Raw genomic sequence first — 27,298 nt, 5'->3', positions numbered from 1 at the left:
GTATTTAAAAAAATTTTTTAATGTTTATTTACTTTTGAGAGAGAGAGAGAGAGAGAGAGAGAGACAGAGGGCAAGTGGGGGAGGGACAGGGAGAGAGGGAGACACAGAATCCGAAGCAGGCTCCAGGCTCCGAGCTGTCAGCACAGAGCCCGACACGGGGCTCGAACTCATGAACCCATGAGGTCATGACCTGAATGAAGTCGGATGCCCAACCGACAGAGTCACCCTGGCGCGCCAAGAATTAGACATATTAATAGCACTTAACTCATTGGGCTTTTCTGACAATTCAATGAATAGTGTATATAAAGTATTAAATATGGTGACTACCACCTGATAAGTCCTCTCTGAAGTAGGTCTGCCATAGCCCTTCCAGATCAATGCAAGGCCAGTTCTATTAGGATCACATTCTTCTGCTCCCTTGTGATACTTCTACAGCTAAATGGCAAATCTCTGGGGGCATTTCTCCAAGTCCCCCTAATTCTGAGAAGAGAGAGAGAACTTTCCATAAATTCATATATGCTTAATGGGAGTCCTACCCCCTCCTTTGTTTTTTTCCTTAACCTATTCCTTGTGGAAATCTTACTACATTTTTCTTACACTTATATATGAGTTTATGTGAAGAGATTTTAAATAGATTTTTTTATATTTGAGTGATTATTGCCAGGGATGTGAATCCCAAAATGAATTGAGGCGAGTTGCTAAGTTGCTTGGTAGTTAATAATTCTTGCTTCATTTTATGAGAAAATATTGGTATTGCAGTAAGTTTTTAAATAGCACATATAATTATACCCTCATTAATGATGTCAAATATTATTATTTAATACATTGCTCCAATTAATTATGTTTTTTAAATTAAACAGCTAATCTCTAACAAGTTATATTTAAATAATTATGTCTAATGCTAATGGGATAAAGAGTGTGCTCCAGCATCTTCTTTATAAATACAAAATAAGATGACCTATAAAATTAAGTCGGACTCCATTTCCTTGGCTAACCAGACCCTCAGCTTCTGCCCTTGACTCCCAGCTTCATGTCCCCCCACTAACCACACAAAGCTTATCCTTCCAACACCCTGAAGGGTTTACAATCACTGTGCACTCTAACGCTGGTCTTTTTTTTTTTTTAATATTATTTATTTATTTATTTATTTATTGTTATTATTATTTTTTTTATTTTTATTTTTTTAAATTTACATCCAAGTTAGCATACAGTGCTATAATGATTTCAGGACTAGATTCCAGGGATTCACCCCCTATGTATAACACCCAGTGCTCATCCCAACAAGTGTCCTCCTTAATGCCCCTTCCCTATTTAGCCCATCCCCCCCTCCCACAATCCCTCCAGTAACCCTCTGTTTGTTCTCTGTATTTAAGAATCTCTTATGTTTTGTCCCACTCCCTGTTTTTATATAATTTTTGCTTCCCTTCCCTTATGCTCATCTGTTTTGCATCTTAAAGTCCTCATATGTGTGAAGTCATATGATATTTGTCTTTGAGTGACTAATTTCGCTTGGCATAATCTTGTCCAGTTCCATCCACGTAGCTGCAAATGGCAAGATTTCATTCTTTTTGATTGCCGAGTAACACTCCATTATATATATATATATATATATATATATATATATATATATACACATTATATATATCCATTATATATATATATATATATATACACATTATATATATCCATTATATATATCCATTATATATATCCATTATATATATCCATTATATATATATATATATAATATATATCCATTATATATATCCATTATATATATATATATATATATATACACACACATATATACATATATATGTATGTATATACACACACCACATCCTCTTTATCCATTCATCCATCGATGGACATTTGGGCTCTTTCCATACTTGACTATTGTCGATAGCTCTAATGCTGGTCTTTATACGTGTTACTCTTCACCCTGAGGTATCTTTTCCTCCCTTTGCCTGGAGGAACTCACATGTTCTGCCCCAAGAGAAAGCTTCCACATTTCTCTCTCACAGACTTTCTTATTCCACCTACTGAGCTTGCAGGGTGCGTTACCTGCTTCTCTGCTAGAACATTCACTGAACAACACTGTAGCTGAACTCGGTACATCTCCTCCCCACCCCCACTCCACTCCTGGGTTCTTCTGTACTCCCTTCCCAAGCAATAGCCCCCCAGTATACGGAAAGTAGATTAAAGGTTGTTTTTCTTCCCCTCCTTATTTTTTCTAAATTTATTTTTTAATGTTTATTTATTTTTGAGAGAGAGAGAGACAGAGCATGAGCGGGGGAGGGGCAGAGAGACAGGGAGACACAGAATCTGTCAGCAGAGCCTGATGCGGGGCTCTAACCCACAAACCGCGAGATCATGACCTGAGCCGAAGTCAGACGCTTAACTGATTGAGCCACCCAGGTGCCCCATTTTTTCTAAATTTATGAATACATAAATGAATAAAAGAAAATTCCTAGACAATCAGTAAATGTTCATTGAATGAATGGATGGATTAAGTTAGTTAATAACCCTAAGAATTTTAGTGAGTTTAGGATTTGTACGACTTCAACTCATGGAAAAAAAAATCAGAAACCAAATATTTATATTGTAAAATCAGCTGTTAAAAAGAAATTATACAGACACCTGGATGGTTCAGTTGGTTGAGCATTCAGCTCTTGATTTCGGTTCAGGTCGTGGTCTCACAGTTGTGGGATTGAGCCTCTGGTAGGGTTCCATGCTCAGCATGGAGCCTGCTTAAGATTCTGTCTCTCTTTCCCTTTGTTCCTCCCCTGCTTGCACTCAATCTCTCTCTCTCTCTCTCTCAAAAAAAAAAAAAAAAAAAAAACAGTATAAAGTAATGCCAATGTGTCAAATGAGGTAATTTCTTTAATGTATCTAGCAACATGTCTCTCAGATTTCAAATACAGTAGATGTGTCTTATTATGCTTCTTATTGTCATTATTGCTATGTTAATCAGTAATTAGTAAGTGAAAATACTACCTGACATAACTTATGCTACCAGATGAAGCTAGAACATCTATGCAACAGTGCTATTTTCACTGACATTAAAGGAGCTTTTGAACAAAAATTATAATAATTTAGAAAATAGAGTTTAATTATATATAATGTGTAAAAAAAACTTTACATATATATATAATCTGCCCTTTGTTACAATTCTGTTACTACAATATCATGACTTTGTTAAGTGATATTTATTTACTCCTTCCTTGGGCCAAATTGCTATGATATTATTATACTCACATTATTATACTCACATTATTATACATTAAATTACATTGAAATATATTGCATAATGTATTTTATTATGGTGTTTATAACAAATTATCACAGTCCCTTCTACAGCGATTTTATTTTGTGACTCCTTGTGACAAACTTTTTGTGACTTGCTCCTGACAGGACACTCATAATCTCCTATGTCCCATCACGGGTATGGTCATCGGAGACTGTCTCCTATTGAGTTGATATTTTAATATTCCAAAATAGGCCATATTAAACTTACAACTTTTGTTGTCACTTGAGCTTATAACTTTTTTTCATTAACCCAATTCAAACTGTCCCTAGTTAACTGCTCAGATCAAAATACTTCCTTGAAGGTCACCAGTCATGTTTATTGTAAAATTGATTGTATCAGTTAACACTCTACTGGTTAAATTCCCTTGGAATTGCATGTGGCATAAATGACTTCAGCGTGTTAGGGTCAGGGCAACCTCCCTCTGAAGTTACTGACAAGTGTCTCTCACAGACCTTACAAGAACACTCGATTTCTTAGCTGTCTGCTTGTACCAAATGAGAATCCATTGTAAACAACTCCTATCTTTTAAAATGTATATGATGTATGGAGTGGTGATCCTTTTTACCATCAAGAAGATAAATAACTAACATCATATAATACCTGATAACATGTGTACTTCCTACTTGTTCCACTTACCCTGTGATTCCTCCCAGTGATGTTGGCACTCCCCTCCCGTGGCACTGGCACCCGGGATCACTCCACCTGACCGTCATATGACGTCATTATCAGGAAAAACACGTGTGGTCAAGTGATAGCCTGCAGGTAACTTGTAACCAAAATAGAATCAGGTGGCCACAAAATGGTGGCTTTCACCCCAAGCTTGATGGTAGGAGACAGCATATAGGGCTCTCTGTTCTGGAACCAACAGCTCACTGGTTTTCTTCCTACAACTGAGATCAGAATGCATTGCTCTATAAACTCCTTGGAATCCCTGGGTGTTTCAGAAGGCAGGGAGATTGGATTGTGTTCTTACAACAAAAAGCCCTGTGTAAAGAATTCTTTTAGGCTATAACAATAGCAACACAAAATCCTTTTATCTGAAACCTGAGAGTCTGATAGAAACATAGAATTTGGGAGACAGCTCCCAAGATAACAAAATAGGGTCTTTAAATAGCAAATGCTGATTTTGTTTTTTCATATAGACTCTCCAACTTCTACCCCATCCTGAAAATTTTTGAACTTCTATCCATGTCTGCCTTTTTTATTTTTTTTTAATGTTTATTTATTAATTTTGAGAGAGAGCATGGGGAGGGCAGAGAGAGAGAGAGAGTGAGAGAGAATCCCTAGCAGGCTGCACGCTGTCAGCACGGAGCCTGATGCAGGGATCAGACACACACCATGAGATCATGACCTGAGCAGAAACCAAGGCACTTATTAACCGACTGAACCACCCAGGAGCCCCTGACTCTTTCATTGTAACTGTAAACACCTGACTCCAGTCCTTACGTTTCTAGGGCCGAGAACACAAAGATCTGTCCATGGCAAGCCAACTAGAATCTCACATGAAAACACCAAGTAAATCGAAGTTTTAGCAAATGATCTTGGAAAGAAGAGGTCCACTCTAGTACTGTCATTCTGCAATTTCAAAATTTTAAGTGAAATTTTCTTAAATACCTCATCTCTTCCATTTCTGTGGGTGGCCAGTAAAAAAAAAAGAGACACTTAGGATTATCCGTAGTCTGGGGGCAGAGTGCATTTCCTTGTGTTAAGAAAGGTTTGTTATTTTTTTCTTCCTGCCATTTTTTAATCGGTATTTATTTTGAGCATTTTATGTGTATAAAGCAAGGAGTAAGAACGAGTTACACATTAATCTGAATCATTTCTTTGACCTCCAAAGGAAAATTCAGTAAGTCAGTGCACTGAAGTCAAGTAAGTAATTATTTCTAGCCTGTGTAATGATGGACTCTTTATCAAGTAAATAATATTTGGGCTTGGTCTTCAGATGTATGGGGGTTTCCATTATCAGTGGTGAGAAGGACAGCACTGCAGGTAGAGTCCATGTGTTTCTCTGAGCCAATTCAGAGGCACAGCAAAGCCCCATATGGATTTGAGGAGAGCTGAGGGACCAACTTTAATGGAGGGATTACACAGGAGAATATAGTTTGAAAAGTGGGATAAAGAAATAAGTAGAGATCAGATTACAGAAGCTCCTTTTTCTCCCCAGGTATGTAATATCAAGTCTCTATAATAGAAGTATTGATATAAACCAAAACTCTATTAACTTAAGGGGTAGAGATAGCAACCGAGGTTTTCTCAGAGCTCACAAAGGGCCGCTGTGAAAAGACTTTGCTTATAATATGTGTTTAAGATGTTGATACTAAGTAAAAAAAAATAAAGTTTATATAAAGATTCTACTTCATAAATGCAATTTAGTAAAACAAATATAAATAATAAGATATATATATGAAAAGATATATATATATATATATATATATGTCTATCTGTCCATCCAGCTATTGATAGATCTATCTATTTATCTTGGGTCTCACTTTAAAACTGTTTCATCATTTGTACCATAAATTAGAGCTTGTTTAAAAAAAAAATTTAATGTTTTTATTTATTTATTTATTTATTTTTAATTTTTTTTTTCAACGTTTATTTATTTTTGGGACAGAGAGAGACACAGCATGAACGGGGGAGGGGCAGAGAGAGAGGGAGACACAGAATCGGAAACAGGCTCCAGGCTCTGAGCCATCAGCCCAGAGCCCGACGCGGGGCTCGAACTCACGGACGGCGAGATCGTGACCTGGCTGAAGTCAGAGGCTTAACCGACTGCGCCACCCAGGCGCCCCTAATGTTTTTATTTTTGAGAGAGAGAGACAGAGACAGAGACAGAGTATAACCTGGGGAGGTGCAGAGAAAGAGGGAGACACAGAATCCAAAGCAGGCTCCAGGCTCCGAGCCTGACACGGGGCTCAAGCTCACAAACTGCGAATTGTGACCTGAGCCGAAGTCAATGCTTAACTGACTGACCCAGCCAGGCTCCTCAAATCAGAGCTTTTTTTACTGAAGTGTATTTGACACAACATTGTGTATATTTAAGGGAATTTGACACATTTATATGTTGTAATATTATTGAGACACCTCCTTCTTTAACACTCACCTACCTAACCACTTAAAGCCACCTGTGTGACCTCAGACTTTACATTCACCCATGCTTTTGTTCAGCCAAGGCTCGTTCCTCCAGGATTGCTAAAGCGTCTCCCTCAAGCTGTATTCTGCTGTATTCTCATATAAGGCTTTCAGTTTCTAATAGGTACCAGCATTCTGAGTTGAGAGACAAGGAGGTATTTGTAGAAATGGGAATATCTCCTGAGTCAAAAGCTGTACAAGCCCTATAACACTGTCCCTTTGGAGACACTTCCTGATGTTATACTTTAGCATGCCATTTCCTTCACTTAGGATTCCCTGACATTGTTCCAGCAACCACCGCAGACTCTTCTAGCTACAGATGAATCTTACAATTTGGGTCGGGTATCTTACAGGATACAGTGAGGTCTGTGAAGCTCTTTATCATATCAAAGGATTCCTAAAAATCTCCAGTTAAGTTAGTATGATTGAGGGGAGTTAAAAAACAAAACTAGCAAAGGGGTGCCTGGGTGGCTCAGTCGGTTAAGCGTCCGACTTCAGCTCAAGTCATGATCTCACGGTCCGTGAGTTCGAGCCCCGCGTCGGGCTCTGTGCTGACCGCTCAGAGCCTGGAGCCTGTTTCAGATTCTGTGTCTCCCTCTCTCTCTGACCCTCCCCCATTCATGCTCTGTCTCTCTCTGTCTCAAAAATAAATAAATGTTAAAAAAAAATTAAAAAAAAAAAAAACTAGCAAAAAGAGAAACCACGTCTCCCTCAGCCCTGGATAAAGGGATCTCAGCACAGAAGCATAGATTCACAATGATGTGGATAAACCTCCACATGTTGTAATGTCTCAACCACTTACTCTAAACCCTCTGGGGAAGAAACATAATAAAGAAGAGGAGTTTGGGGTTACAGTCTCTTACCACTCTTGCACCTGCGCATGCCAAGGATATGAAAGATGGGGTGCATCCTAGTGAGAGTCTCAAGATTTTGGAAAGTTAGATTTTTTTCCTTTGGGCTCAAGGAGTGCATAATAACTTCTGTCCTGGGACCAGCAAGGGTAAGAGAGCAACGTGGGCCGTGACCCATCCTTTCGCCACGGACTTTATCAGAGGGTCATCCTCGGTACCACACATGCTAACAGACACATGGATGTGTCTGTTGTATCAGAAGTGATCTCAACCAGAATTATATCTAGGCTTATAGGTGTCAACAAATCTAGGAGAGAGTATGGTAACCAAAGGAGATCCAGACACAAAATGGCGTTTCCTGGGGATGGAAGGGAGTGGGGTGGTTCTAAGCCCCAGTAAAAGGGGATTTCCTCAATGACCTCCATAGAGACATCCATTGGCCTTGGGCATTATCATCTGTTTCTTTACCCTTAATTTCCTTAAATGTGCTCATGCCTCAAGCTGCTTTAAAACTAGTATTCACTGTCTGTACCTCCAGCACTATTATTCGCATGTCTTTTGTGAGTCATTAGGAGTCAACACTGTTCATCAGAACATAAAATCATGTCAGAAAGGGAAAAATGTGGAGGAGTTAAAAAATGAGCACTTTCTGAAATAAGGGCAGTGCAGAATGGCGCACGGCTTTCATTGGCCGAGAGAAATAAATGCGTACATTTCCAATGCGAGACCAACAATATATAAACATTTATAACATTAAGCGTTCGTTATAGAAATAAGTGCAGAGTGGCACTTAAGGAGATATGTCTATAAAATTATGAGTCAGAACATAAATGCACAGGTTACCTTTTAATTTTTCAAAAGATCAAAACCTATGTCCACATTTTTAAATTTCGTTTGCTTTCTTTTTTCTGAGAAATCAACCCTGACCTTTCCCATTGCATGATTTATCCTTGATAATGTTGTTTGCTTTATTTCTGGTAACCAGGCTTATTTACTTGTGGTTTGAAGCATGAAAGAAAAGGAAAGTCCTTCTAACATGACATTTGAGTTACAATACCCCTTAGCACAGAAAGTTGCACCAAACATTACACAGAAATCTAAGTGGTTTTGGCAAATGTGTACTTCTCTTAGATGTTCTGTTTTTTTGTTGTTGTTGTTTTTTTTTTCCAGACAGTGAGAAAATGTTGTTTTTCAAGTTCTTGAAAGATAATGGTGAGTGTTAGAGCAGTGTAATTGAGTGAGACACAATCACAGTTTGATTGTTTGGTGCCACTGTAGAGTGGTTTTTTGGTTTTTGTTTTTGTTTGGTTTTGTTTGGCCATTGAAACTTCCATGGCCCCATGTGTTCCGCTGTTCGAGGGAATGTATCCAATGGCAAATATTTTAGCTTGCCTCATTATGTTGTAGCTCTTCAGTAGTCATCTACAAATATTCAAGAGGGTGCACTTGGAGCTCTTCAATGAGAAAATACGGTGAGAATGGTGGAGAGCAGGTTTGGGAGTGGGTAGTAGCCTGAGCTCCCATTATCATTCATTTCTGAAGTGACAGACTGGCCCACAAACACCTTTAGTCAGTTGACATCAGGTCATGATGCTCTTGAGTTGGATACCTTTGTGGGTTAGTTCGCATCTCTAGATCACTTAGCTATGGAGTATGGCCAACCATACACCACAGACCCCAACTCTGTTTTACTACCAATCAGATCAGTTTCTAACAAAAGGACTGAGCAAATGAATTGACTTGGCTCATGGTACTTCGTCAGCTGTTCTAGATGAAGACTTTAAAGTGCTTGTCTGAAACCTCAGTGGATCCCTCAGAAATCTTCAGTCATACAGTTGCCAAACTTTTCAGCTCCTGACGATCCTCCACAGTGAACCAGCATCCTACATAGTTTGTTTTTTTCAGGCCACTTAAGTCAACTCACTTCTCATAGAAGTTATGAGAACTTAAGGGGGAAACACTTGCTGGCAACCTGGTTGAGCAAGTGTTACTAAACACCTCACAGGCCATCTCCATCACTCCATCTCTCTCTCTCTGTCTGTCTGTCCCCACTTTTGTTTTCATTCTTTCCTCACCCACTCTCATCCTGTTTTATTCGGCATTTCTACTTTTGTGAAGAATTTGGACCACATAGCCAACATCATCACAGATTCATTTGACCAGTAAGAAGTAGGACATTTATCACCACGACTTTTTGGTGAGAACGACATTGGACATTTTCTAGAACTCTACACCACTTGACAGAGCCCATGACTGATTTTGGCTGTATTAATATCTCCTCCCATTTCATCCTTAGGCAAAGTAGCTTGTATATGTCAGTATCTACCGATTAAATTGAAGGATACAGGAACCCTTGATCTTATCTGATTATCGGACATCTTCGTGCCATGTGTAGCTTTAAGATAATGAGAACATTTCCTAAACACCCAAGGTCTCTCTTTTCCCGACTGTAAAATCAGAATCATAATATTGCCCCATAGATACGCATATCTGAATGCATTTTAAGTGAAATGAAGGTAAATGCAAAGCATCTGGCACACAGTAGGTGATTAGCAGTGCTAATATTTTTTTCCCTTTACCAATGGTGCCTAGTGCTTTACTCTGTATACAGGAAATTCTCCATTACTGGGTTTATTTTAATAAACAAATCCAAAAAAAAAAAAAAAGAGCCCAAATCCCAGGGAAATAATAAATTATATCCTTCCTCGTATAAGTGTTGAATCGGTGACAGATTTCGTGATGCTGTGAAGAACTTGGCAAATGGGAAACTCTAGGGAATCATGCTAATTGTTCTGGGTGATGATGGATGGTGAGATATTCATACCGGGCATAATCCGTCTGTCTTTACGTGTTTACGTGTTATCAGCTAGGCTGCCCGTGTCTCTCCGACGGGGCACAGAATTCACACAGCTCTGCTCCTGAAGAAACTAAATAGAGGGTCAAGGACAAAAAGCTCAGTGTGAGCAGAGTGTCGAAATACTCCTCTGGGATGCATCCTCCCAGAGAATTCCATTGCATTTTCTCCTCGAAAAAGCCAGGATGCTACAGGGCTGCATTTTGAAGAGGCATTTGGTAGGGCTCAGCTTTTTCGGGAGGGTGATGGGTGATGGGTGATAGGTAGTCTGGGGAGAACATGGAGGATGAGTGTAAGTGTTTGGAATCTTAAAAGTGTTCTCTTGCTTCTCAGTAGGTGGCTGCCTCTTGAGGTCTGGCATTCACCCAAGTCTTTAGCATTACCTCAGCATTTAAAGAGGAAACAAGTGAAAAGAGAATCCACAAAGCTGCATTTTAAGCAGCATCAACATAGAGGAATGCCACAGGCTGGGTTTTGGTCACCCTGTTAGCATGCAGAATTATTTTGCACTATGGAAAGCTGTCTCTTCCCAACCAAGAAAACAAACAAAACAAAAAAGGCAGAACTAATTAAGATCGTCATATCTCAATAAATATGCAAATGAAAAATCAAAACAAAGAAATTCTATCTATCACATCATAAATTTGCAAATTGCTGTACAGGCTGGCTTGGATGAATTGCAAGGGATGGAGACTTGTTAATGGCTTTGCTTAGAAACTATTTGCAAGCGGCGTTTATTGGGTTTATATTTGAGGAGGAAGATGATGAACCTCCCAGGATAAAAATATTTTCATCCCTTGTCTGCAAACGCTGTGGAAAGGAAAGGGGAATGAAAATTCCGGTGAGGTTTTGTGCTAGGAAATCTGCTTCCCCCTCATATCATTGCACGGAGAAAGCAGGTAAGGTCCACTCTGTAGGTGAAGACAGTGGAGTGCAGAGAAGGTAGATCCCTGTTTCTCACTTGATCTTTGAAGCCAGGATTCAAAGCTGTGATTCTTTGACTCCGGGTTTATGTTTTATGTCTGATTTACATTTTCCCTACTGTACCACAGGATTCTCCAACACCATCCAAAGTGACTTTTGAATGTGTGTCTCCAGGCTATCAAAAGCATCCTGGTGAAAAGGAAGAAATAAAATCACTTTTCAGGTGTTTTCTCCATACATTTCCCACATCTGGGTATGAAGGAGCAGCCTCCTGGGGCACCTGGGGGGCTCCGTTGGTTAAGCATCTGACTTCAGCTCAGGTGATGATCTCACTGTTTGTGGGTTTGAGCCCCGTGTCAGACTGAGCTGAGGTTGTGGAGTCCACTTGGGATTCTCTCTCTGTCTCCTTCTCTCTCCCCACCTCCCCTGCTTGTGCTCTCTCTCTCTCTCTCTCAAAATAAACTTAAAAAAAAAGGAGCACCCTACTAATGGAAACAGTTTGATTTCTGCATAAAGTTAATTCCTTTTAGTTTTTAAATATACTTTTTAATGTTTTATTTTTGGTTGAGAAAGTGAGGCAGAGCACAGAGCGCGAGCAGGGGAGGGGAGAGCGAGACAGGGAGACACGGAATCCAAAGCAGGCTCCAGGCTCTGAGCTGTCAGCACAGAACTCCACACAGGGCTCAAACTCACAAACCACAAGATCATGATCTGAGCCGAAGTCGGACCCTCAACTGACTGTGCCACCCAGGTGCCCCAGTTCCTTTTATTTATATTTAATGTAAGTTGGATACTGTGATTCTTTCTTGTTGAATTCATCAGTTTGGGAAAATGAGAGAAAGAGAGAAGGAGCTAAGGTAGTTGAATCTGTAAGCTGCAGAGAGAGCAACTCTTGATGATGTTGGCAGCTTCCTTTTGGAAACTCAAGCCTGCTCCCTGCCATGTAGAATGCTGCCCTTAGAAGGTTCTCCCTGGACGCCAGGGCTCTATTTACTATTCTGGTGTGCTGGGCTAACATTAGGGTGAGGCTCTTTAGGAGGGTAAAGAATTGCCTGGAAGGAGCAAACAGCTAATGAGAGGGGGCCAGTGTGCCACTGCCTTGGGCATGAGGACAGTGCAACTAGCAGTCTGGCAATTAGCCAAAGGTCAACACACGTAGAATCGTTTATTAACACTGACAGGAATATTAGACAGTAATGTCAGCCACACGTCAGAGAGAGTGGTCCCACTAGGTGCTTGTACAAGAGAAGGAAAGGAGAGTGGTCACTGTTCTTGCCCAAGATTTCAAAGAAGAGATGGGATGCCAGCTTTGCCTTCAAGATGAGATAGATAGGCTGAGACGTCAAGGATGACTTTACTAGCATTTTACGAGGCGTGAGCAATTTTATCCAAAGGAAATAAGATAATGGACTGAGCAGTGGAAGGAGATATATAGCAACCCTGACTGACCCCTTGCAGGGACACCTGCCACTAGCAATTTATCTTCTCTATCTATCCCCTTTCCTCCCTCCTGCCCTCCCTCCCTCCCCTCTTCCTTCCCTCCCTCCTTCCCCCCTCTCTCCTTCCTTCCTTCCCTCCCCCTTCCTTCCCTTCCTTCTGCCTCCCTCCCTCCCCCTTCCTTCTCTCCCTCCTTCCTCTTTCCCTCTCTCCCTCATTCCTCCCTCCCCTCTTCCTTCTCTCCCTCCTTCCTTCCTCCTTCCCCCCTTCCTTCCCTCTTTCTCTCTTTCGTTTCTTTCCTTTTTTTCTTTATATCTTTCCCTACTTTTTTCTCCCAAATTTTCTTTTATCTTTTTAGATGAAAAACATTTTAATATCATTTTTCTCACTAAAATAATCATTTATGGCATATGTATATATAAATAATATTATAATATATAATATAATGTAATATAATATAATTAATATAATATAATTAATATAATATATTAGAAAATGTAGAATCCATGGAGGATCTCTCACTCGTTCAGGGAACTCCAAGGCCAGGGTGGAAAGTGTCAAACGTCACTTCTACTCACACTCTCTTGGTCACTATTTTAAGTCACTCTATTCTTACTGTTGAAATGCAACCAAGGTCAGACTGTAGGAGCATATTTTTCGTATGATCCCATGTTTAGCAACTGTTTTTTTTACAAACTCATTTCTCTAGATCTTATTTCTTCCTTATGAATTTAGTTTCCTCCTTACAGAAGTATACACATTAGTTGTTCCTTCAGTGATGATTCATGTGTGGGAAAATGTATTTATTTTGCCCTCATTTACAAAAAATAAAGATTTTTTTTTTTTTTATGTTTTAGTCTGTAATTGCAGCTTGGGGTTTGTTTTCCCTCAGCATTCTGAAGACATTAATTCATTGTTTGGTGTTGTTTGGGTTTTTTCTGGGTAGGTGCAACATTGCCATCACTTTTTAAACTTTTTAAAATTAAATTTTGTAGTTTGGAGTAGATTTAGGTTTATAGGAAAGCTGCCAGGATATCACAGAGTTCTCTTTACCTAGTTCCCCGCTTTATTTGTGTTTTAATGGGAAATCTGTTGCTTTAACTGTCATTCATTTAAGGGCAATATGTCTTTTCTTTCCCGATTTCTCTTATTTGCTCTTTCTTTATTGGTATTCATCCTGATGTGCATAATTTTGGATTTCATTTTGTTTCTTAAATTTTCCTGCTTTCCAGAGTATTTCTTCAATTTGACAGCTACCATTCTTCCAACTATTATGTTTTTGAAGATTGCCCCTTACCGATTTAACCTAAACCCCCCTGTATACATCTATCTTCTTGTTTATGAATTCTCTGTTTAACTGTGTCTTTTGTGTTGTTGAACTGTTCCGTCGAGCTGTTTATTGTATATTTTTTCTTCTAGAGGTAATCTGTTCAATTTCCACATTTGCCTTTTTTTTTTTTCCAAAAGAATATAATTCTTTCATTATGCTTCCGGAACTTATTCTAATCCCTTAATCATTTAAAAAAATTTAATGTTTACTTATTTTTGAGAGAGAGACAGAGTACAAGCAGAGGAGGGGCAGAGAGAGAGGGAGACACAGAATCCAAAGCAGGCTCAAGGCTCTGAGCTGTCAGCACAGAGCCCAATGTGGGGCTCCAACTCAGGATCGGTGAGATCATGACCTGAGCCAAAGTCAGACACGACAGCTGAGCCACCCAGCTGCTCCTGCTAATTATTTTATCTTATTTTATTTTTTTAATGTGTATTTATTTTTGAGAGAGAGAGAGACAGACAGACAGAGTGTGAGTGGGGGAGGAGCAGAGAAAGAGGGAGACACAGAATCTGAAACAGGCTCCAGGCTTCGAGGTGTCAGCACAGAGCCCGCCGTGGAGCTAGAACTCGGGACCAGAGATATCATGACCTAGGCCGAAGCAGTCGCCCAACAGGCTGAGCCACCCAGGTGTCCCAGCCCGTTTATCATTTTAAATATCCTTATTCTGTAGCCTCTTCCCAGATCGTCATATTATTTCAGGTTTGTGGATATCTGCTTATGCTGCTTTTTTATTGCTGCTGATTCTTGCTTAAAGTGAATTAATTATTTCCTTACGTGATCTGTAATTTTGTATTGGCATGCACCTTGGGCAGGCTATATCCTTCACCTCCTCCAATGGGAGCTCCATGTACTTAGGCTTTTGAAAGAATATCTACATGGTCATTTTATGTTTGTTTCTCATGAGGACCTTAGGGTTTCAGCAACCAGAATCATTCTGTTTATACTCAAAGTACAATTTGGGGGGGCCCAAATCTTTCATGTTATCTGTATTCTTTATTCATCAAGTTGTTCCCCCTTTCAGCAATTGAGTTTTCCAATTATTACTTTGTTAACATTACTTTCTTAAATTTAAGCATCTATTTCTTGTTTTTATTTTTGAATTTCATATATGCCCTATCGAGTTACCCTGTAAATGATCAATGATTCTGATTTGGATTTCTTTTCCAATTCATACATCATTTTTATTTGTATTAGTTGTAACATCGTTTTTACATTGACAAGATTTATAACATTTATATTCTGTTTTATAAACATCACTTCCAGATCAGCCTTATATATTTAACGTAGCTCTATGCCCATCAACATTTTTCTGACCATGTCTTTCTCATTTCTGAGATCTTTATTCTGTTTCATCTTTGAGTTGCTTAGACTTTCTCACATAAAGTCCTCCACTAGCCCAACCTGCACATCTGTAAGGAAAACACATAGCTTTAGGTTTCTTGAGGTCTTGAGTGTTTTCTGATGTCTTTCTTTTGTAAAATCTCTTGGCTTTTTATAAAATGCAAAATTATAAGCCCTCCTAGTGGTTGAGTTGCTTTTGTGCTTTGGTCAAATATAAGTTTTATACTTTGGTCAAAAATAAATTGGATAGATTATTAAAATTAGTTGGTAGATTATTAAATCTACCTGTATGGATAGATTTCTGAATTCTCGGTCCTATTTTGTTGATCTGTGTGTCTATCACTCTGCCAGAAGCATATAGTCTTGATTAACTATAGCTATATAATATGTCCTGAAATTGAATGGAGTGATTCCTCCTTCCTACTTTATTTTTGTTTTCAAAATCGTTTTAGCTGTTTCCTTGGCCTTTCCACACGGATTTTTGCATTACATTTTCTATATCCACAGAAGTATTTTTGGAATTTTGATAAGACTGCATTATGTTTGTGTGTCATTTCAGGGAAAATTGCCATCTTTGCAATGTTGAGTCTTCTAAGCCATGTCCATTCCTCCATTATTAAATCTTCTTGGATTTCTGTCATCAGCTTTTTGCATTTCTTAGCATACAAGTCTGGGATGTGTTTTGTTCTATTAATGCCTAGATGTTTCAGTTTTGTTTAGTGGTTATAAAAGTCTGGTGATTTTAAAATGTTCATTGTTACTACTATAGTTGATTTTTGTATGTTGATCTTGTTACCTATGACCTCATGACCTCACTTATAGTTCCAGAGGTTATTTTTTGCTTCTTTGATAGTTTTTGTTTTTGTACATTCCCCAAATGGGAGATAGTTACATTTCTCGCTTTCCTACCTGTACGCCTTTATATTCTCTCCCTGCCTCACTGAGCTGACTAAAGATTCTACCACTCTGTTGAAAGGCAATGATGACCTTAGACATCTTGACTTGTTCCATAGGAAAGAGCATTCAGGTTTTCACTGTTAAGTATAATAGATGTAGGTTTCCATATGAGTTCTTTATCAAGGCCAGGAAGTCCCCCTTATGGCTATCTATTCTTGGAGTTCTTCCTAAACGCGTGTTTAATTTTGTCAGATGATTTTTCTGCATAAATTTATATGATCGTGTGATTTTCTTCATTAGTCTATTAATGTATGGCTTCCACTGATTGATTTTTTTAATATTGAACCCGTCTTGAATCTCTGGAATTAACTCTACTGGGTCAGGGTGTGTCATTCTTTTTTTATATAATGCTGAACTCAATTTGCTAATAGTTTGTTAAGGATTTATATTCATAATGGATATTTGTCTGTAGTTTTCTTTCTTTCTTTTCAGTGTCTTTATCTAATTTTAGTATCAGGGTAATACTTGACTCATAAATGAATAGGAAGGGTTCTCTCTCCTCTTATTTTCTGGAAAAGATTGTGTAGAATTGGTGTTAATTCTTTTTTAATCATGTTGTAGAATTCTCCAGTGAAAATATCTGGGCCTAGGCTTAGAGATTTCTTTTTTGAGAGTTTTAAATTATAAATTCAATTTTCTTAATAGTTATGGAGCTATTCAAGTGAACTATTTCATAGTAGGTGAATTGTTGTAGTTTTTATTTTTTGAGGAATTGGTCCATATAATCTACATTGTCAAATTTATGTACATAGAGTTTTTTGTGGTATTCCCTTATCCTTTTGATGGCTGCAGAGTCTGAAGTGATAGTCTTCTTTCATTTTTGATATTGGTATTTAGTGCTTCCTTGTTCTTTTCTTTGTTAGGCTTGCTAGAGGTTAGTCAATTTTATAGATTTTTTTCCAAACAGTCAGCTCTTTTTCTCATTGATTTTCCCTATTGTTTTTCTGTTTCAATTACATTGGTTTCTATTTCTTTATTATTTCTGTCCTTGTTTTCTACCTGCTTTGGGTTTATTTTGCACTTATAGTTTCTACTTCCTGAGATAGTAGGAGATTTTTGATTTTAGACTTTTCTAAGGTAAGCATTTACTGCTGTAAATTTCCCTCTCACCATGGCTCTATGTCTCACAGATTTTGATAGGTTATATTTGCAATTTCATTCAATTCAATGTATTTTTTTTTCTTTCCCTTGAAATATCCTATTTGACCTTCTGCATTATTTAGTGGTGTTTTTACTTACTTTCCAAGTGTTTGGGAACTTTCCTTTTGTCTTTCTGTTTTCAATTTCTGGCTTAATTCCATTGTGGTCAGTTAATACACTCTGTACAATTTTGCTCCTTTTAAATTTATTGAGCTTTATGTAGAGTTGAGGATATGTTCCATATGGGTATATATTCCATGTGCATTGGAAAGGAATATGTGTTCTGCTGTTTAGGGGTGAAGTATTTTATTAATGTCAGTTATAGCTTGTTGGTTGATAGTGTTGTTGCTGATTTTCTGTCTAGTTGTTTAGTCAACCATTGAGAAAGGAATTTTGGAGTCTTGAGCTATAATTATAGATTTGTTTAATTCTCCTTTCAGTTCTATCAGTTTTTGCTTCACATATTTATGCAACTTTGGTGTATACATATTTTTATGGACATTTTTATCATCATATACCCCTGTGCCCATGGTTATTTCCTTTACTCTGACAACACCTTATCTGATATTAATAGAGACACTCCTACTTTTTTTTATTAATGTTTGTATGGAATATCTTTTCCATTCTTTCACTTGCAGTGTACCTATGTCATTATACTTTAAGTGATTTATTATAGACAGCATATGGTTTCATCACATGTTTAATCCACTCTGACAATCTCGTTTAATTGGTGTATTTCAACATTTACATTTAATGTTATTGGTATGTTAGGGCTAAGATTTCCATTTATTGTTTCTCTATTTGTACTTTCTCTCTTTTTTTTTTATCTCTGGTTTCTTTCTCCTGTCTTCTGTGAATGGATATTTTTTAGGATTCCATTTTAATTTATCTATAGGTGCTTGAGTGTATCTCTATGTATAACATTTTTCGTTCTCAAAATACTACATTATATACACACAACTTGTTATGATCAACTGGTGTCACATTGTTACCAGTTCAAGCAAACTGTACAAAACTTACCTCCCTGTACTTTCTTTGCCCCCCATTTGTCATATAATGATCTTCAATATTTATATAATACAGGGAGAACCATGTCACAGAAGTTGACAATGTATGTTGTCAAACAAAGAGGAAAAGAGAAACCTTTTGTATTTATCCATATTTTTCCTCTTTTGATGTCCTTTCCTTATTCCTCATGTTCTAAAATTTCTTCTTCTATTATTTTATTTCTGTTTAGAGTATTCCCTTTAGCCATTCTTACAGGGTGGGTCTGTCATCAGCAGAGTCTCAAAACTTTACTTCCTATAAGAATGCCTTTAATTTTCCCTTCATTGTTGCAATTTTTTTTTTTTGTGATTTCAGCATTCTAGGCTGATAGTTCTTTTCTTTCAATCTTGAAGAATGAGTGTGCCATTTTCTTCTAGTGTCTATGATTTCTGAAGAGAACTCTGCTGCCATTCAAATATTATTTTTTCTTTAGTGTCATTTCCCTATGTTTCTCTCTCACTGCGTCTGAGATTTTTGACGTGCCTTTGTTTTTCAGAAGGTTGGTGGTAATTTGTCTTGGTGTGGATATTTTTGAGTTTATCTGTCTGGGGTTTGCTCAGCTTCTTGTACTTGTAAGCTTATGTCTTTTGCCAAATTTAAGGAGTTTTCAACCATTACTTTGAATATATTTTCAGATTTTCTTCTTTTTGAGACTCTGATGGAATGAATGTTAGATCTTTTGTTATAGTGCACAGGGTCTTAGTATCCTGCTCGTTGGTTTAGTCTATTTTCACTAATGTGCAGATTGAGTAATTTCTATTGTTTTATTTTCAAGTCCACCAAATCCTTCCCCTGTCTCTTCGATTCTGCTGTTAAGTCCATCTGCTGAATTTTTTATTCATTTATTTATTTTTATTTTTCAATTTTCAACTTTCCATCTGATTCTCCTTTATGCCTTATATTTCTTTGCAAGACTTTCTATTTCTTTGCCATAGTTTGCATTTCTGTTATTGTACACTTCACACTTCTAAAATTTAATTTGATTTTTTTATATTTTGTTTATATTACATGTCATATATACATATATATGTGTGTGTATATATATAATATAATAAATATAATATAATATAATATAATATAATATAATATAATATAATATATATATCTGTGATTTTCTATTTCTTTACTGAGGCATTATATTTATTTTCATGTATATCCATCATTCTCGGTGGAGCACATGTGTGATGTCTGCTTTAAAATCCTCACTGGATGATTCTCTGTCATGTTGGTGTTTGTATCTATTGGTTGTCCTGATTCTTGGTGTGATGAATAATTTTATATTGAAACCTTGACATTTTGAATATTATGCTATAAGACTAAGATTTTATTTGAATCTTCTGTTTAAACTGGTCTCCTCTGGCACAACCCAGATAGGAGAAGAAGGGACTTTGTACAGCCAAGTGGGGATGAAAGTCTAGGTACCCCATTTAGCCACATTGACACCTTGCGTGAGAGGGCCCCTTGTTACTGCTGGGCAGTAGGGAGAGTTTCAGGTCCCCTCTAGGCCTTCACTAATATCACTCTGGGTCACAGGGGCAAGAGGGCCCTTCTGCTGCCCTCCACTGGCATTGGTGGGGTTAGCCTTGTTACTAACAGTTGTGCATGGAAGTCCAGGCTCCCCCATGGCCTCCAGTGGTATTGATGGGTAAAGGACTTCACTACTGGGCACTAGTAATGAAAGCTCTGGCTCCCTATTCTACCCACTCTGATACCTCAGCTTAGGAGAAAGGAAGGGATTGTGGGCACCTTGTTACAGTCTAGTGGGAGTAGAAGTCTAGGCTCCCTGCTTCTCTTGGTGGGATGGGTGTGGGCCCACTGGTTTTTCGGTGGTGTTTGGCTCGAGTCAGGCTAGTATGGTTTAAACTGGTCTTTCTTGCTAGACTGCCTCTTCCCTTACCATCTGGCTAGAGAGAACTAGCTCTTGGGGCTCTTTTTCTCCACACCTGTTAGTATTTCCACATTGTCAGCTTGTCTAGCTCCAAGTCAGGGATGTAAGGGGCAAAGACAAAAGACAGGGAGATCAGCACTGTATTGTCCATTAGTCCTGAGACCTCATCTCGTCAACTTCCTTCCCTCCATATTTCATCCACACTTCAGACTCTCCTTATGTTTGTTTTAAAATATCCAGGATAATTTATGAGGAGGAAAAAAGAGAAGCCTTCTCTGTCTATACAAAAGAGGAAATCCCTCAATATGTAATTTGATTTTCTAATTTATTACAATACTTACACTTTATTTGGAAAATGAGTGAGAGACATGAAGTTTTTTAGGTCTTTGCATATATAAATTAAATATATATATATTTATGTATGTATAATATCACACATGTATAAAATGTAATTTAGCAATATACGTTTATTTTATGTTATGTATCTCAGTGACAAAAGAAACCACGTTTGTTTGAAATCAGTAAAATCACTAATGTGATAATTATGGTGTAATTCGTATATAAAATCTTTAAAAAAGAACTCAAATAAAAAGTAATTCCCCCAAAGATGGTCCAAAACATAGATTTTTCTACATACATACTTGCTGTATGTTCAAAGTGGCAACTGTTTATTGTAGGTCTCAGCACACTGTAGACATTCTATAGAATAATATAGAATGAGCAAAAGATGTGGGCCTGATTCACCATAGGACTGGAAACATTATTAAGGATAAAAAGAATTTAAGAATGTGAAGATTAGTATTTAAAAGAAGAGAATCTCAAAGAGATGAAGCCATCAAAGCAGTCATTCGGTGGAAATGAAGATGAGCTTTTAGAAATGATATATCACATTTTGTTGGATGCTGAGGAGTTGGAAATCCATTTTAGATATGAGAATTTGGCTACCTGAACAAAGTCTTGGAAAAACACTTAGTCCGGTGTGTTTGGAGGATCACAACCAGGACAGCCTGACAACTTGGCTGTGGTAGGAAAGGTCCAGGTCCATCAGTGACCAGAGCAGACCCCGCAGTGGAGGCAAGACAGGCCCTCGTTAGGGGAAGACTGAGCCTGTAGTTCACTCATGGACTCCTGCCAACAGGACCCTGGAGAGAACATCCCATCCATCAATACCATATTGCCATTAATAAGCAAGAAAGAGTCATTGCAAGTTCCTGCATTTGGAAGTAGCACGATTAAAATGATGCCTCAGAGAAGTTACTAGCCGTGCCAGTCTGAATGGTTTTGCTGTAGTTATAAGCCAGGTGTGAACCAACAAATCGCAATGTCCGCCCTCCTGCAACACCATGTCTCGGTCTTCTTTCGTGTCCAGGGTAGCGCGGTGGAATTAACATTTGTTGATTGCCTTTACTTTGCAAGGCACTCTGCTAGATAGCATCTGTGTGCTTTCTGATTCAGTATTCACAACACCTCCTGAGGTGTTATTATTGACATTCTGTGAGACTGAGGGGTTTTCCAAGGTCTCATAGCCAGGATTTAAGCTCAGCCTCTTGACATTGTACAGAATGTCATCTCAGTCCCCGGTAGGGTGACAGTTGAGTCAAGGCAATCAGTTCTTGCTGACTTGAGCTCATGTTACAGTTGGGCAGCTCTTACCTTCCTTTACTCAGCTGCTTTATCACCCACAACTCTGCCTGTAAAATATGATAACAATTTAATGCTGTGGTGCTGTGGAAACACGGTTCATATTTCTTCCCTTTTCTCTCCATTCGGGCAATGTCCCACCAGACCTTCGGTTTAGGAGACTGAGGGCCTGGAGAGCATGGAAGCTGCTCCCATCAGTCAGTAGACAATTAAGAAACTGGACTCTGATTCATTTCCCAAGCTAACATGTAACTGTGCTGCTGATTACCCATTTTCATTGTTTATGGCAAGCCAGGTGGATGAACGGCTCTGCCTGATTTATGAAGTGCTTGCCTTCTATAAATCACAGAGTAGAAACCCAGCACGCTGTTAATCCTAATTGGTTAAGTCCTAAGTAGGGAGTGATTAGAAAGTCTTCAGGAAAGAAGGTACCTCATGCAAATGAGGTAGATACACCGTTCCTTGGGAGGAAATATCCCCTGCTCACAATATGTGGTCAAGGTTTGTTGTCCATTCCTGCTACCTCTTACTGGTCAACCCCTGCTGATCTTCCATTTGTGAGTAAACTAACATAAAAGGGAGAGAAGGCAGATGATGGGAAGCACAAGCACAGTAGAAAAGGAATGCTGTCTGCCTACTTACTTACTCCCTCCTTTATTAATTTCAACCTGGATTAATTGTCTGACTCCAATAAGCCATCCATCATAATGAAGGAGAACTAATGCACGGACTCAGAGTGCTGTGAGTTACAGTGAGAAACATTAAGGCTTCTGGTCTCCGCTACCTGAATTCCAATTCCACTCTTCCCTGGGCATAGTTGACATGACATTCTCTGATACTCAGTGACACCCTTCTCAGATGTTTCACTTTGAGCCCAAAAGACCTTAGAGATCTTAAATATGTGAGGTTGTCCACCTCTTCTGACTGGAAATCTTCTGATTGGACTTAGAAATGCAGATTCTTCTTGCAAAGGAGGAAGGAAACCCAAAGATTTTATGTGATTTCCTCCCCACATCTCAAAATAATGGTGGAGGACACAGAAAAGTGTGCCTGAAACATATTTAGAAGAGCAGGGAGTGTTGAGATTACAACTCCTAGAGGATAACTTTCATTCTTCCTTTCCAACCACTTGTAAACGCTCCTTGTAACTTCTCTTTTCATTTCCCTCTCATTCCCCCCACCTCCCTCTCTCCTTCCCTTCCCTTCTGTATTCTTCATCCCTTTTTCCTTCCTTCCCTTCCTCTCCTTCCTTTCTTCTCCCATTTCCTGGGAACCCATGGCAGATGCAGCAGCAGCAGGAGCAGCGTCACTTCAGAACTGGATGATGAGCCCCCCTGCATGGAGGAGATTGATTACAGTACAGACAACAGCTCAGACCAGGAAGGAAGCTTCTCTGAGCTGGACCGGCAGATCCAGGAGTGTGCTTTCAACAAGGATGAGGGAGGGGAAGAGGAGGAGGGGTCAGGACAGGGAAGAAAAGCCATCCCATAGCTCCAGGGTTGTAGTGAGTTCCAAGTGCCTAATCATTGGACTAACGGCTAAGTAGTTTCTTCACCATCAGAAACTACAGTGTTGGTGCAAAAAACCAGCCCACGTGAGCTCAGCAACCTATTTCCAGATTTTGTTCTAGTGTCACTATGCATAGAGACTGGCTACTTCATAATTATACCATTTTACAGACATAGTTAGGTGGCCTTTGGAGCCCTTGCATGCTGCCATTATGCTAGAATGGGCTGCTTTCAGGATTACCATGGATCCTCTCAACACTATTCTGCGCTCCTCTCCATTCCTATGCTTGAAGTCGGAGCAGACTGGAAGGAGGAGTTGAGGCTACTTTTTGGCTTCTCAGCCAGATTTCTATGTGGTTGTTTAAGTTGTTCTAAATATGAGTATTACCTCCTATTGTTGTCCTCCTACTATAGCATCTGAGCTCCTCAGCACAAATTGTGAGCCCTACTGAGACTTCTGAGAGTCCTAGCAGCATATTTAGTTTCTGAATTATTGAACACGAAAGGCTGCACAATCAAAAATTTGCAAGCATCATACTTGGTCTGTTTTAACAGTATATATTTTACAGATCCAGTATAAACCAGGACCCGTCCTAGGTTCTAAGGGAGAAGGCACAATACTGAATAAGACATGGCCAATGGTTTCTACAAACTTGAAAATCCTATGAATTCAGGTCACTAACCATAATGCTGGGAGGCAGCAAGCCATACTGGAAAAATCATTCACTTCAGGCTCAGACAGATGTGGCTCATATCTTGAATCTGGCAGCCACTTGTTATGAGAACTAAGGCAACTAATTAAATTTCCCCAAACCTCAGTTTTCTTATACATACAATTGAGATGAACATGTCTATATCATATCTTTATCATAAAGTTATCATAAAGATGAAACAAGATAATATATAATAATATAAAGGATTGGCACATGGTAGACGCTCAACAATGTTGGCCTCTTTTCCTCCATAGTACAAGTAGAACATTCTGTATGAGCACTTTCACAGTTACACAAAACATTACCTAAAGTCACATGGTTGGAAAGTACTCCCTCTTCCTGGAGGGGATTGGGAAGGAGGTTACATAGGAGCAGAGTGTAGGAGGTTGGAATGTCATAGAATAAGTGAAATGGAGCAAGAGCCTTCAGCATGCAGAGGCAAATAGATTAGAGATTTAGACGACGTCATATACAGGGCCCATGCAGAAAGGATGAGAAGGGGCATGGAAGACAGGTACTGAATGACAGATAAGATGGAGAGGATATGGTAGATCAAACTTACATTTGTCCAGATGCCATATATATATTTAGTTATGGTTAGGTTTGGCTCTGAGAGATGGAAAATCCAAAATTGCAGTAGTTTTTGTGAAACAGAAGTCTATTTCTCTTTTGTGTGGTTTCCATATAGAGGTAAGCCAGAGCTGGTGTCATAGGTACATGGTGTCCAGCACTCAACTTGTATGGGCTTCCAGGTCTGCTGTGTGTTGGTTGGTTTTACTCTTAATCTAAGATGGCTGCTAAAGCGTCAGCCTTTGTATCTACATGTCAGCCGGCAATAAGAAAGATAGAAAAAGAAGAACACAGTCTCTGTCTTTCAAAAGCCATGCATTATGCTTCTCCTTAATCCCACCATCTAGAAAGAGGTCCTATGACCGCAGGTAGCTGCAAGAGAGGTTGGAAAATATAGTCTTTATTTGAGGTGGGCCTAGGGAAAAGGAAATAATACAAACTGGAGATCAAATACTGCCAAATACTTTCCTTGATAAACCAATCACCACCAAGAGATTTGGGAAACAATCATCTCAGAAAAAACTCATAGCAACCCTCTAGACCAGCAGAAAACCACACAGTAAAACTTTGCCATAATGTAGCCCCAAGGCATAGGAGAAAGTCATGTGTGCTATGATTTAAGGAGCTGATGTTATTATTATTAGTAGTAGTATTATTATTACCACTACTATTATTATTTATAGTCTCTTCTTTTTCCAACTCCTTTCCAAATTTCTTTGCTATAGTTCAGAAATCCTATATCCATTCTTTGCACTAAGACACTCAGATGTCTATAACATATATAAGAGGTTTAAGGGAAATAACAAAGACATTGAATTCAAATCCCAGATAACAGCAGTCCTGAACTTCTCTCATAAACCTTTCCACTCTTAAATAGAAGATAACATAAAGTTTCTGTTCTTTCCTTGCTTTGAGGAGTCAAGAAGATAGTTTTGCTGAAAATGTAACTGTCAGGAAGGACAGAAATAATACTAACTCATCATCACCACTTTGTTCCCCAGCTCAAATTGGTTTATGGGATGAGCTTCTCATTACCTGATAGGTTTCTGAGAAGAAAGTGATCAGGACATTGTAAATTTCTATGTAGCATGTTCGGGGAAAGCCAGGGACATGGAACATGTGGTTTGTCTATGTAACAAACATATATTGAACACCTATTATGTGTCCTGTACTTTACTAAGCTCTAAGGATGCAGAGAAAAGGACCCACTCTGCTTGCAAGTTGTTTGCAGTTCAGTGGGAAAGATGAGCAATACACACTTTAATACAGTGGCACATGCCTTTGTGAAGCTTGTGTTGGTAGACAGTGTTGGAATCACCAAATCTAATGGAGCAGCAGTGGTGGGAAACATTACCAAGATGTGATAATTGAAGTGATTCTTGAAGGATGTACAAGGGTTTTCAGGTAAAAAGGAGAAGAAGCATGCTAAGAAGTAGAAAGAGATTGTGCAAAAGCCCTGTGTTGGGGTTACAGCTTGAAATAAAATGGTGAATGTGGCCGGCTTAAAAGATGTGTTTGCATGCGGGTAAGGGAAGGGAGTGACAAGAGATGAAATTAAGATTAGCATCGAGATGATCAAGCAACATTTGACGTGCCTTGATGGAAAAGTTGAATTTTATTCTGAACGTGCTGGCAGAGACAAGGAATGTTCCGCAGAAGCATGCCCAGGAGTGATGTCCGCAGGCATGCATCAGCACCACTGCATAAGTACTTGCTTATGACTGACGGATTGGACACCCTGCTGTGCTGGTAGTTCAATAGCATGAGTACCCTAGGTGTAACATTTCCATATTTGAAGATCAGCAGGTTTGCAGTGAGGTGAGAGATAATGAGTGCAGTTTAGGGCCATGTTGAATACTGGGGGCCCATGACATGTCCATTTGGAAAGGACTCCTAGAAGCCAGAGGTGCATCAGTAGAAGGAGAGTTATATCCAGTGAGATAGGGACTATGTGGAAGTCTTGAACAAGTAAGCCCAGGTGCAAGTCAGCTGGGAAGGAGTTTGTTTGTAGGGAACAGAGGACCTGGAGAGACAGCTTACTTCCCTCTCTTGCCACTGGGACTGAAGGCCATTCTGTGTCACACCTCACCAGTGTTCAGTCTGGGGGGAAGAGAGGACTCACTGGGAAGTCAACTCCAGATAGTCATAGGAGTGGCTCTTCCAGCCTGGCCAGACATGTCTCTTGCTGGCCAAACCACTATGGTGAACTGTTCTGAATACCCTCTTCTACCAAACTCAGAGCCAAACAAGATCAGTCAACAATTCCTGGGAGTGGGAGGCTCCAATGGGAAGCAGATGTGGTTCAAAGTGTGCAGGGCTGGGATGAGAGTCTAGAGAAGTGATGTTGGGGCCAGGTCATGGCACAAGTGTCGTGTATCCGTCGTTATCCAGTGCTCTGTCTGGCAGGGGTGTGGGTGGGGATGCTTCAGTGTCCTGGGGGAGCCCTGTGCACTTTCTTTGATGGGGGCAAAGGGGGGTAGCTTGCTTGTTATGTCTTTAGGATAGTCCTATTGAGGGTAGAGAAGCACAATGCTTCTTGCGATCCCATAAGGATCATACTTCCATGATCCCCTAAGGGTGGAATCTACTGGCCGCTCTTGACACTTTCCTGTGATAGAAAACTTCTTAGCTTCATAGTTCCTACAGGAAAAA

General features: G+C 39.1%; 1 protein-coding gene across 2 annotated transcripts in view; it reads left to right on the top strand.

Annotated features, from left to right (window-relative positions):
• Positions 1-27,298, top strand: part of AGBL1 (AGBL carboxypeptidase 1) — an 843,774-nt gene that overhangs the window by 734,960 nt on the left and 81,516 nt on the right. The window contains exon 23 of one of the 2 annotated variants that reach the window (XM_045448713.1): positions 23,139-26,142. The exons of the other annotated variant lie outside the window; for it this stretch is intronic. Within the exon in view, the coding sequence (XP_045304669.1) occupies positions 23,139-23,346 (208 nt within the window). The 3' untranslated portion in view covers positions 23,347-26,142. Of the gene's footprint in view, positions 1-23,138; positions 26,143-27,298 lie in introns of those variants that run through there. 2 annotated transcript variants of the gene reach the window in all.

Source organism: Leopardus geoffroyi, chromosome B3 (genome assembly GCF_018350155.1).
Source record: "Leopardus geoffroyi isolate Oge1 chromosome B3, O.geoffroyi_Oge1_pat1.0, whole genome shotgun sequence".
Taxonomy (NCBI): Eukaryota; Metazoa; Chordata; class Mammalia; order Carnivora; family Felidae; genus Leopardus; species Leopardus geoffroyi.
This window is presented reverse-complemented; position numbering and strand designations above follow the sequence as displayed.